The 12537-nt window shown below is 36.4% G+C and overlaps 1 protein-coding gene across 3 annotated transcripts in view; it reads right to left on the bottom strand.

The window, feature by feature from the left end:
- Positions 1–12537, bottom strand: part of LOC101489723 (ATP-dependent DNA helicase SRS2-like protein At4g25120) — a 40721-nt gene that overhangs the window by 20500 nt on the left and 7684 nt on the right. For all 3 annotated transcript variants that reach the window (XR_012162768.1, XM_012714331.3, XM_004495186.4), the window contains exons 13-16: positions 11421–11534; positions 11196–11296; positions 9653–9719; positions 8418–8468 (exon numbers count right to left, since the gene is read on the bottom strand). Coding sequence is in view for 2 of the 3 variants with exons in the window: in XM_012714331.3 (XP_012569785.1) it covers positions 8418–8468; positions 9653–9719; positions 11196–11296; positions 11421–11534 (333 nt within the window). In the remaining variant the exon portion in view is untranslated. The remainder of the gene's footprint in view (positions 1–8417; positions 8469–9652; positions 9720–11195; positions 11297–11420; positions 11535–12537) is intronic.

The following is a 12537-nucleotide window of genomic DNA, read 5'->3' as shown; positions in this document are numbered from 1 at the left end:
GGTTCCCCAAGGAAGAAACGACATGACTGAAGCAATCCAAGCCATGAATGCTATGGCCGCAGCAATGGCCCAACAAGCTGCGATCCAGGCTCAACGAGATGCACAGAGGGATCAGAGGGATGAAGCAGCCAGTGCAGCAAGAGCATTGAATGAATTTCGTCGACAAGATCCGCCTAAATTCAAAGGGGAACATGACCCCGACAAGGCTGATCTTTGGCTGCAAGAAATCGAGAAGATCTTCGAGATCTTACACTGCTCTGACAATGCGAAAGTAGAGTATGCAACCTATTTGATGATTGGTGAAGCTGAATACTGGTGGCGAGGTGCGAAGAAAATGATGGAGACAAATCATGAAGAGCTAACCTGGGAGGCTTTCAAGAATAAGTTCCTAGAAAAATACTTCCCGAAAAGTGCTAGGGCTGAGAAGGAGGCCCAATTTCTGAAGTTGTATCAAGGGAATCTCACGATAGCGGAATATGCGGCAAAGTTCGAGTCCCTAGCAAAGCACTTCCGCTATTTCCTAAATCAGATAGATGAAGAATACATGTGCGAGAGGTTTGAAAGTGGGCTTAGGTATGAAATTAAGGAGTTAGTGGGGCCCTTGGAGATACGCCAATATCAAGTACTAGTGGAGAAATGCAAGAAAGTGGAGCAGATGAAACAGAGCCGTCTGAATAGGGGTGTTGTAGGTGGACCCATCAGACCTCAGGTAGAGATTTAAATCCATCCATATCATTAGAGTCATAAGTTTGGCCTCTAAATGTGAATATCTACCTCTAAATGTTAATATTTGAAAACAGGGGCATAACGACCAACATAATAGGGGCAAGCAGCATCAACAATACAAGCCATATGCCCGACCACTGGGGAATGCTAGAGATCAACCTCGACCTCAAAACGGGGAAGGTCAAGGGCCAAAAGTTCCAAGTCAGAACCAGGCGTACCCTGTTAAGTGTTTTCGCTGCAACAGAGAGGGACACAAGATGTCTGAGTGTCCAATCAGACCAAGGGTTTGTTACATTTGTCAGAAACCAGACCATTTTGCAAATGAATGCCCTGAACGGAAGGACGATAGAGCTGTCAACCGCAACAATATCAACGACAATGTTGTACGCCCTACTGCCAAGGGACGTGTCTACCACATCAATGGAGAGGAAACTCCATCTTCCTCTGAGCTTATCCAAGGTGAGTGTTTAATTGCTGGAAAATCACTTAATGTAATTTATGATTCGGGGGCAACACACTCATTCATTTCATTGGATTGGGTGGATTCGCTCCAACTTACTATTACTACTTTGCCGTTTGATTTGGTGGTTACCCTACCTTCTACCGAATCAGTGAAATGTAATACGGCTTGCTTGCAATGCCCGTTGATTGTGTTCGATATGAGATTCAACGTTGATTTGATTTGTATTCCCCTCAAGCATGTGGGAGTGATCCTTGGAATGGATTGGTTGTCAAGCCATTATGTTCTATTGGATTGTGCTCGTAAGTCTGTGATATTCCCAGACCCAGGTGTTTCTCGATTCCTCGATACCAATAAATTGAACTTCTCTTTGAAAGAGGGAGTTCGGAAGTGTGTTTCCCTCAACTCAGTCGGTACGAAGCTAGAGGTGGGGGTAGACGGGATACTTGTGGTCGAAGATTTTCCAGAGGTATTTCCGCCGGATGTACCAGGATTACCCCCAGTTCGTGATATTGAATTTTCAATTGATGTGACTCCGGGTACAGGACCTATATCTATTGCACCATATAGAATGTCTCCATCGGAATTGTCAGAGTTGAAAAATCAGTTGGAGGACCTTTTATCTAAACAGTTCATACGACCGAGTGTCTCACCTTGGGGAGCACCAGTACTCCTAGTGAAGAAGAAGGATGGAAAGTCTAGACTCTGTGTCGATTACCGTCAACTTAACAAAGTCACCATCAAAAATAGGTATCCCTTGCCACGCATTGATGACTTGATGGACCAACTCAAAGGAGCAATGATATTTTCTAAGATTGATTTGAAGTCGGGGTATCATCAGATTCGGGTGAAGGAAGAAGACATTCCTAAAACTGCATTCAGGACTCGCTATGGACACTTTGAGTATTTGGTGATGCCTTTTGGTGTCACCAATGCACCAGCTATTTTCATGGACTACATGAATCGTATATTTCACCCCTTCTTAGACAAATTTGTAGTGGTCTTCATTGATGACATATTGATTTATTCTAAGAGCCTGGAGGAACATGAAGTTCACCTACGTCAAGTTTTGCAAGTCTTGAAGGACAAGAGATTGTATGCTAATTTGGGGAAATGTGAATTCTGGTTGGAGGAGGTGAAATTCTTGGGACACGTTATTTCAAAGGAAGGTATCGCTGTCGACCCAACTAAAGTAGAGGCTGTGGTGGCATGGAAACAACCACAGACCGTCACAGAGATTAGAAGTTTCTTGGGCTTGGCTGGATATTATAGAAGATTCATTGAGGATTTTGCCAAGATTGCAGCGCCGTTGACACAACTCACAAGGAAGAATCATATTTACGCATGGACGGAGGAATGTGAAAGGAGTTTTCAGATGATGAAAGAGAAGCTAACTACATCACCGGTGTTGGTGTTACCACAACCAGAAGAACCATATGAAGTTTATTGTGATGCTTCTTTACAAGGGTTGGGTTGTGTACTTATGCAGAACAAACAGGTGGTAGCATATGCTTCAAGACAGTTGAAGGTGCATGAGAAACATTATCCCACGCATGACATGGAGTTGGCTGCAATAGTTTTTGCACTAAAAATTTGGAGGCACTATCTGTATGGGTGCAATTTTGATGTATACAGTGACCATAAAAGTTTGAAATACTTGTTCGACCAGAAGGAGCTTAATATCCGACAGCGGAGATGGATGGAGTTCATCAAGGATTATGAGTTCACGTTGCACTATCACCCAGGAAAGGCCAATGTGGTGGCTGATGCCTTGAGTAGGAAGCGGGCCCATTTGTCATCCATAAAAATGAAGGGATTAGAGTTGTTAGAGAATTTTCGCGACTTGGATCTTAATATGGATTCTTTGTCGGGAAAAGTACAATGTGGAATGATCATTGTAGATAATAAACTAATGAATGAGATAAAAGCCCTTCAAGCGACCGATGAGACTATTCAGGGGAGACGAAAATTGGTTGAGACCGGCAAGGCTCCCGAATTTCAAATGGGTCCAGATAACATTTTGTGGTGTAATAAACGTATTTGTGTGCCGGATAATGCAGAGTTGAGAAAAACCATTTTGGATGAGGCCCACAAGAGCAAACTGAGTATTCATCCTGGTACTACAAAGATGTATAAAGACTTGAAGCAAAGATTTTGGTGGCCAGGAATGAAGAAACAAGTGGCGGAATATGTGGCGTCTTGCCTGACTTGCCAAAAGGCTAAGGTTGAACACCAAAAACCTGTTGGATTGTTGCAGTCATTAGATGTACCAGTGTGGAAATGGGATAGCATATCTATGGACTTTGTGGTGGCATTACCTAAGACTCAGAAGAAATTTGACTCCATTTGGGTGATTATTGACAGGCTCACAAAATCCGCACATTTCATACCTGTAAGGACTACTTACAATGTATCTAAGCTTGCAGAGATTTACGTTGCGGAAATTGTTAGATTACACGGGATACCATCTAGCATTGTGTCAGATAGAGATCCAAAGTTCACTTCTCGTTTGTGGGGAGCATTGCATGAGGCATTGGGTACTAAATTGAGATTGAGTTCTGCTTACCACCCTCAAACCGATGGCCAAACTGAAAGGACTATTCAGACCTTAGAAGATTTGCTAAGAGCTTGTACATTAGATAACAGAGGAAGTTGGGATGATCTATTGCCTCTTGTCGAATTTACCTATAATAATAGCTATCATGCAAGCATCGGTATGGCCCCGTACGAGGCTTTGTATGGGCGCAAGTGTCAAACTCCCTTGTGTTGGTATCAGGATGGCGAAAACTTAATCGTAGGGCCAGAGCTGGTGCAACAGACTACAGAGAAGGTGCGTCAGATCCAAGAGCGGATGAGAACAGCACAGAGCAGGCAGAAGAGTTATGCTGATCGACATAGGAGACCCTTAGAGTTTCAGGAGGATGAACATGTATTCTTGAGAGTGACGCCTACTACTGGAGTTGGTAGGGCATTGAAGTCTAAAAAGCTTACTCCGAAGTTTATTGGACCATATCAAATTCTTCGACGTGTGGGTCCAGTGGCGTATCAAATTGCTTTACCACCGAATTTAGCTAATTTACATGATGTGTTCCATGTATCACAATTGAGGAAGTACATTGCAGATCCATCCCATATTATTGCGCCAGATGATATTCAATTGAAGGAGAATTTTACCTTCGAGGTCCCACCGATAAGCATCGCTGACAGAACTACCAAACATTTGAGGGGAAAGGAAATTCCGTTGGTTAAGGTGATTTGGAACCAGACAACTGGGGATGCTACTTGGGAGTTGGAAGAGAAGATAAGAGAGCTTTACCCATACCTTTTAGAGACCTCTTAGTTTCGAGGACGAAACTATTTTAAGGGGGTAAGTATTGTAACACCCTTTTTTTTAATTAATTAATTTAAAATCATTAGTTTTGTTTATCCTTTTATTAATTTAGTGTGACGATAGTAAGATAATTATTCTTTGAATGTTTAATTATTTGATAAAGTATTTTCATATTAAATAATTTATTATTGGGATTTTTATTATTGACTAATTAAAACTCGTAGAAATATTTGTCTTAGAGTGAACAATGACCAAGCCAATTTTGACTAAGTCAAATTTAATCACTCACACTACTATTTTTATAATTATATTTTATAAAATTTAATTTATATTGTGTCCATTCAAATGTGTAACTAGCAAGAATAAATACATGAATGCCAATTAATTCTTAACGGTTGGTCATTGAATGGCATTATTCCAATTTAATTCCTTATTCATGTGTGCAATTAAACTCAATGAAGAGAATTATTCATTCTCTCTGATCAGCTTTATGCCTCCTTTATTAGTCACATACACCTCTCCTTCTTAGGACACGATTAAACTTACAGTAGAGGAAAATAAGTCATAATCACTCACACGCATTACCAACACTACATTCATCTCAAATATTTTCTAAGCCACTCAAACAACCATCCTTACATTCCCTAGCTTTTTGATCGGAGCTATAAACTTTTATTCACCTTGGTGAGACTTTCGAGGGCTATATAGTGGTACGTGGAAGGAAAGCGTCCAAGGTAAGGGCTTTTCCCCATGCAGAGTTAGGTTAGATATTAAATTAGCGATTCGTAAGATATTGATATGGTGTCTGAATGTATTAAAAGAAAAATGTCGATTTTATTTTCGTCGTAAAGAAATTAACTATCATGCTTTGATTGTTTCTTTTGAGTAATATCTCTATTTTGATGAAATTAATTATAGAATTATATTTTATTACCATACCTTCATCAATATGTTTGTTGTGAAAACGTTCAATGCCATACATGTTTTAGAGTACTTACTTATAAAGTTATGATTTTTATAATGATGTAGTCATTAACATGTTTATTATGATGTATTTAATTTTAATCCTTGATTCTTGAGTATTTAAATTTTAAAACTTGACTTTTATGAACAATATACGTGTTTTGATGAAATTGATGAAAAGTTTATTTTTCATTTACCAATATGAGGAAATTGATTTTTGAATGCATTAATGAATAGTTTTCTTTGTGGTTGCCTAAGTGGCTGGTTATTTGTGTATGATTTTTCTTTGTGGTTGCCTAAGTGGCTAGCGATTTGTACATTTTGAACATCATTATCATTGTCATGACATACCATATTCATCTTTGTGGACGCCTTAGTGGCTGGGTTTATTTTTCCCCTTGGTATGGGGGGCTTCTGTGTGGACGCCTTAGTGGCTGGCTATATCCGGATCATGTATGTTTAGGACATGCATAATTTGCATACATTTTATTGCCATTATTATTTTTATTTAATTATTTATTCTAAGGTGAGTTACTACTTGTTGTTTAGATATATTTTATAATTTTTGGTACACCTTATGAATTATAAAAATCATTTTCTCTAAATCTTTTATTACAAAAAGATTTTATATTTATATTTTATGGTTGTTAACTTATTATTTGGTCTAATTTTGCCGTGGGATGAACTGACCCCTTACACCAACATTTAGGTACTAACGATCTTGAAGGGTTGCATGAATGACGTTTGCTTGGCGCACGCGCGTGGGAAAAATGGGTACTTTAATAAAATAATAATAATAATGTTTGTAGTGATAAAACCGTTGTGATACAATTTTTAAGTTTATTTATTTCTCATCGTTGATTTTTAATAGAAATGCGGAGGCGGGGTCCTTCTGCTAGGAAAAACTTGAGTTATTCTATTTTTGAGCGAACATTTTCTACAATTAGTAAATTGTCTTTACAAATAATAATATCCGATAAATCGCATTGTGGTATTTTTTTTAAAATAGAATTAAACTATTTACTAGAGAAATTTTATTTATTATATGATGAACTACTTTAAAAAAAAAAAAATTAAGCCGTTTTTGAAAGAAAATAAATATTTTTAAGTAATGTCTTGGATCAAAATCCGGGGCGTTACATCCTTGAAGCACACCTCTTCAATATTATTGGTTTGAAGCTTCCAAATGCAGTTTTTAGAAGAACGGACATTGCTTTGTTCAATTGCTTGCCATGAATTTCTCTCAAGCTAATGATCATTTCGGCTATCTGGCTATGTTGTATTTATAGCAATTCTCTTCGACTTCACCTGCATCTCTGAGTTGTTTTCCATCTTTTTATAAGATCTTTTATATTATATTAGAGTATCTTGAGTTATTTCTTAGGATCAATTTATAATCATAGAGATATCTTAGAATATATCTCATTATTATTATGATTTATTCCTGATTTAGGATTGAGTCTATGTTTCTCTATAAATAAAGATTAGTATTGAGTCTTTTGTAATCAAGTTAGCATAAAGCTATTATCAATAATATTCAAACCCTTATTATTTTCTCTCCTCTTTTTCTCTAAAATCCCACAATTTCAACAGATGCAACTATGAAGCTAGGGACTCTAAACAATGGTGCACCAGTTGATAAAGGAAGATATCAAAGGTTTTAGTTGGAAAACTCATTTATGTATCTCATACTAGACCAAACATTAGTTTTGCAGTGAGTACAGTGAGCCAATTCATGAACTATCCGACATAACATATGGAAGCAGTATACAAAATTCTCATATATTTGAAAATGACATCAGACCAGGGATTAATTTTCCAAAAGACAACAAATAGAGAAATTGAAATATTCACTGATGTTGATTGGGCAGGCTCTGTCACTGACCGATGCTCAACATCAGGCTATTGTACCTTTGTTTGGGGAAACGTAGTCACTTGGCAGAATAAAAAAACAATCTAATGTGCCTCGTAGTTCAGCAGAAGCCGAATTTAGAGCTTTATCTCAAGGTATTTGTGAGGGAATATGGTTAAAGAAGGTGTTTCGTGAAATTGGAGTCCTAAATTCAATTCCCATAAAGGTGTTGTGTGATAATCAGTCTACCATCAGCATTGCTAAGAATCTTGTTCATCGCGACAAGACAAAACATGTTGAGATTGATCGTCATTTTATCAAAGAAAATATTGAAAATGCGAATATATCACTCCAGTATATCCCTACAAGCCAACAAACTGCTGACATTCTCACCAAGGCAGTGCCAAGGAAAACATTTGAGAATCTTACATCCAAGCTAGGATTGCTAAACATCTACAACTTAGCTTGAGGGGAAACGTGGAAATCTGCCACTTTAATACGGTTGATTAAGCATTATTTGTTTCCTAGAATAAGAGGGATTTGGTCATTATTTCCTTATGAGGAGTTATTGTATTAATTGTATTTCTTTTCTGATGAGGACGGTTGTGTGCTTACCTCCTCTATATATTCCTTCCCTGTAACCCTATTGTTTAATATATGAGAATATAACATTTTTATTCTTTGATTTACTACAACATTTAATGTGGGACTTGAGTTTTTTCCAATACATTCCCTTACATTTAGTACTATTAGGCTTGGTCCGTGTAAATAAATGGTGAGTAGCCTAATCGATAGACTCGGATACCATCTTAAGTTTTTATATTGAGTATAACGCATCCTCACAAAACCAGCTTGTAAGATAAAGGGTGCCGCTCTTTATAAATTCTTTTAGAGCTCTAACTATATCCAATGGAGGACATGGGTTTTTCCCAATATATACAGTTACAAAAGAAAGAAAAATATGTTCAAACAACAGCTAATATCCCCATCAATTAAGCTGATCATACAATTATAAGAAAAAACAATAACCCATGGGTAAATACAGTAATTTTTTAGAGGTAAAATCAAAGTGAGGTAAGACAAACCTCAGGTATCATTTTCGCCACAGAAGTTATGATAGCTGAAATTGATTTTTCCTGTCATAATTAAACATGGCATGCATTTCAAGTGAGTAAAGTGTTTATTGCAAGAGGTGAAAAAAGTCAATCATAAGCCTTGAATTTTCCAGAAATGGTTAGGACTAAAAAAGTAAGTCAAGTTGTATTTGATTTATGGCACATACTATTAAGGAAGAGGGATGTAAGAATAAATAATTTAAAAAGGAGTTTACAAGATATGCACAAACAGTACAAAAAAGTTTTGCAGTCATAAATTTCATATTTCATCAGTGTCACTAAGCTATATTACTTTCTAAAATATTTCAACAAACATTTTTTGAGATATGATTGTTCTGACTGTATAAAAAAAAAAATTTACATTGTCAATCCATATCTATTAAACACTAATTAAAACTATATGATTATGTTTGAGAGAGAAAGAGAGAATTATTTAAAATATAACTAGGGAACCCTACAATCAATCATGACAAATCACTGTATGATAAAAATTGACTTCCTTTATCTAATAGAATCATTTTTTGCTATTCAAAAATCAAAGGAGAACCAAATCCATGGATAAACAGGTAGAATAAAAACAATTTGACTAGTAAATTAGCTATATGAACCAATAGACAGCATTGAGATTTATTAGAAACCATTTCTTTAGTAAAACCGCAAATTCTTTTTTATGCTTTCAACTTATGTTTCCTCGGGTCTTCCTTTACCTATTCTAAAAATATTGCCATTTGATCTACAATACACAATGAAGCCTCCAACAACTACATATCAACAAGAGACAGTACGTTCGTGCTTAAAAGGGAAAAATGTCGATCACCACAAATTATCCAGTAAGCCAATAAAAGTACAAAACTTAATCCATAGTAATGGCAACAATAAAACTGTCTTGAAAATTCCTTCCAACTAGACAAAAAGCACTAGAAACATTCCACAACATTGTTAACAAAAGCCCCGCCTCACTATTTTCCCCAATATCCTCCAAAATAGTCATTGCGTCATTAATGTAAGATCCAATTATCAATATTTGCACTTGTCCCCTCTCATCATATTGAATACTCCTCATTCAATGTTTCCCACAGTTATGAAAAATTGAAGGGCCAGATGTCACCTCACCATGATATGTACTTTCTCTCCAATAAAGACACGTGTAAATCATTACTTTAAACATAAACAAAATCAGCAATCATAGTAGAGAAAGCATTTACCCTGTTGACAAGATTTGATATGATCTCTATCGTCATCAAAACCTTCTTTCCATGGGTAATCTCACTCCTATGATCCATAAGAGTGATGAAAGTCATTATATCAATTAGTTTATAATCCTATAACAATTAGCAGAACAAGAATACAGAGAAGATATGTATATCAAATGGCTTCACAGGAATTCTTCACATGGGAACATAATTAGCTAATGAAGCCACATGTTAACAAAAATGCCAGAACTGAAAAACTACATAACATCAAACTACAAGCACAAACCCCTAAATTCTAAAGAATTAATAGCATTAGAGTTATCTTTCTGTGTAAGCTATGTACGACTGCGCCTGTTTTGAGTGTGAAGGAGTACAGTTAGTATTCTGAGAAATCATTTCCAAGGGGATACTCCCTCCATTCCAGAACTGGTCTTTGAAGTATTTTAAATTTGTTCAAATACTACAGGTATTTTAGATACAAAAGATACATTAGGTATTTTCTTCCAACTATTCCCCTAAACAGTAATGTCCATTTGCATTTTACAAGAGTATTTATAACAAAGTATTTATTAACATTGTATTGAAAATTGGCACGTATTAAGGGTATTTTGGTATTTATACGCATCAATTAAGTGTTTTCTTAATTTGTGTGCAATTACCTTAAACAGACAATGTTTTGGAATGGAGAGAGCAGTAGATTGATCTGTAGAATTATTTGCAGAGAAAATATGGCTGAGGTTAAAGAACTATTTCAATTAATGCATTCACAATAGCATCACCAAAGCTATTATTGCACAGCTCTATACAAAGATGCATCACCAGAGCTATGGTTTGTGCACAAAAGTAATTATTTACATTCTCCAAAAGTTGTCAAGAAATAAGATTAGTTCTTTGACTATGCAACGCAAAATAGAGATGCCACAACAATAGTTATGTATCTCTTCAGTAAAGAATCTCGCAGGAATTGCAGGATTAACAACGAAATGGTGAAGCCTGTAACCTTTAAAAACTGGATTCAACTGCTGCTTCCACAGCTGGAAATTTTATTATCTAACTTCTAAAAAATAGTGTGGGAGAAAGTAATAATCTTGGATTGAGGAATGGTGATGTTAGGCAGTGCAATATTGAGCAGGATGGTCGAAGCTTTGTCCAATTGAATGGGTTGCAATGGGTTTGTTGAAATGGGGTTTTCCCAAGGCAATGACCGTAGAGAGGCCTCAAAGTATTTGTCGGATAGAGAAATAATTAAATATATATATATATATATATATATATAGAGAGAGAGAGAGAGCAAGTGTGTGAAAGACTATATTACACATTACAGAGGTATATATAGTTGCACAACCATAGCAGCATTAACAGAAAGTAGAAACAGTAAGTTAGGACTTATGTCTATTACACTAAGCAACTTATTGAGAATCTTATAGAACCTATCCAGAATACTGTGCCCATACCATTGGTCAAAGTGGGATTTCAACAGTAATAAAATATTTCAAATACTTCTTTATATAACATGATAAAGTCATAAAACTTTCAAGAACAATTTTTTTACCACCTTTTAAAAGTACCAGAAACCTTTGCACTAAAGATGTCACAGGCAGCTGATAAGAAACTGCATTTTCTAATAGTTGAAATTTTGTTGATATGGTCAACTACCTGCAAAAATAAACACTAATATGAAACACAAATGCTGAAAGGATAAAACCAAAAGATAGTAAGCCACCATGGAAATAGCTCCCTTGTGCATTGTCCAAACTGAAAATCATAATAAAACTTGTACCCTCTTTTTCATATCCTTCTCGAAAGGAAGTAAAGCCTTGAAGACTCGACAATATGAGCCATCATCACAACCAGGCAGAGCTGTTTGAAGCATAGCAATGATAGTTTTGACTACCTATTATAAGAAGGGACAAGGTAAAAAGACTTATGGCATGTTGGCAAAGGTAAAGATACAAGAATTTGCAGACCAGATAGTTATAGAATTTTAAAAATAAAACTTTCAAGAGCCTGTGAACTCGAATAAGAAAGCACTACTACTATTTGCACTATTTTTAAAACTTCCCCTCAAACTAGAGCATGCATCATAAGCACCAAGCCTATTACATATGTAGCTTATCCGAGAACCCCTCAAAGACTAAGTTGAAAAATCTATTAGTTGATCTTTCATAAAATATTATTCTATCACAATATGCTAGTCCTCTCGTGAAATACTTGATTTGAGGTGATATACAGTGCAATTTATCACATACGAGTGTCGTGTACATAACCTACACAAATCTAAGCTCCTAAAGTAAGTGTTTGAACTAGATGAGCTCACAACTACCTCGTATCAATGGCTTGATATTCTACATTTGTGTTTGACCTTGCAACAACATAATGTTTCTGTAGGAGAATCGGAAAAAATGTAATTTGGTTCTCCATGATTTCATTTTATCCTCTATTTTTAGTATATTTGATGGTGTCATTATTAGCTCTAATTAATGGGACAGCTGCTATTGTAATTCATTTTCCTATATAAACAGTCTAAGATTATAGTAATAAGACATGAAAGTATTATTTCATTACTTTCTACACGGAATCATGAACTAAAGGTTTTACAATCTAGGGGTTCCTTTCATTCTTCCTAATGGTGCACAACAATGTGTGGAAGCAGGCCCTTATAGGAGGATTGTTAGATATTGGCCCCTCTGTTGTCAATAGTGGCGCTTTCACGCGCGATAGCAGAAATGCGGTGCATCAGACGTTGTCCCCGCGGCACGTCTGGCCATTAAACCGCCGTCACCGATTGCGGCGAACACGGCCACGAATAGCGCTCCGACGCACTAATGCGTCACACCTTGACCCGGATCCATGACCCGCTACTCTGTTTTTACATGTTTTGTTGAATTTTTTTAATT

The sequence above is a fragment of the Cicer arietinum genome, chromosome 4 (genome assembly GCF_000331145.2).
Source record: "Cicer arietinum cultivar CDC Frontier isolate Library 1 chromosome 4, Cicar.CDCFrontier_v2.0, whole genome shotgun sequence".
Taxonomy (NCBI): domain Eukaryota; kingdom Viridiplantae; phylum Streptophyta; class Magnoliopsida; order Fabales; family Fabaceae; genus Cicer; species Cicer arietinum.
The sequence above is the reverse complement of the archived record's forward strand: the minus strand, read 5'-3'. Positions and strand labels throughout refer to the sequence as shown.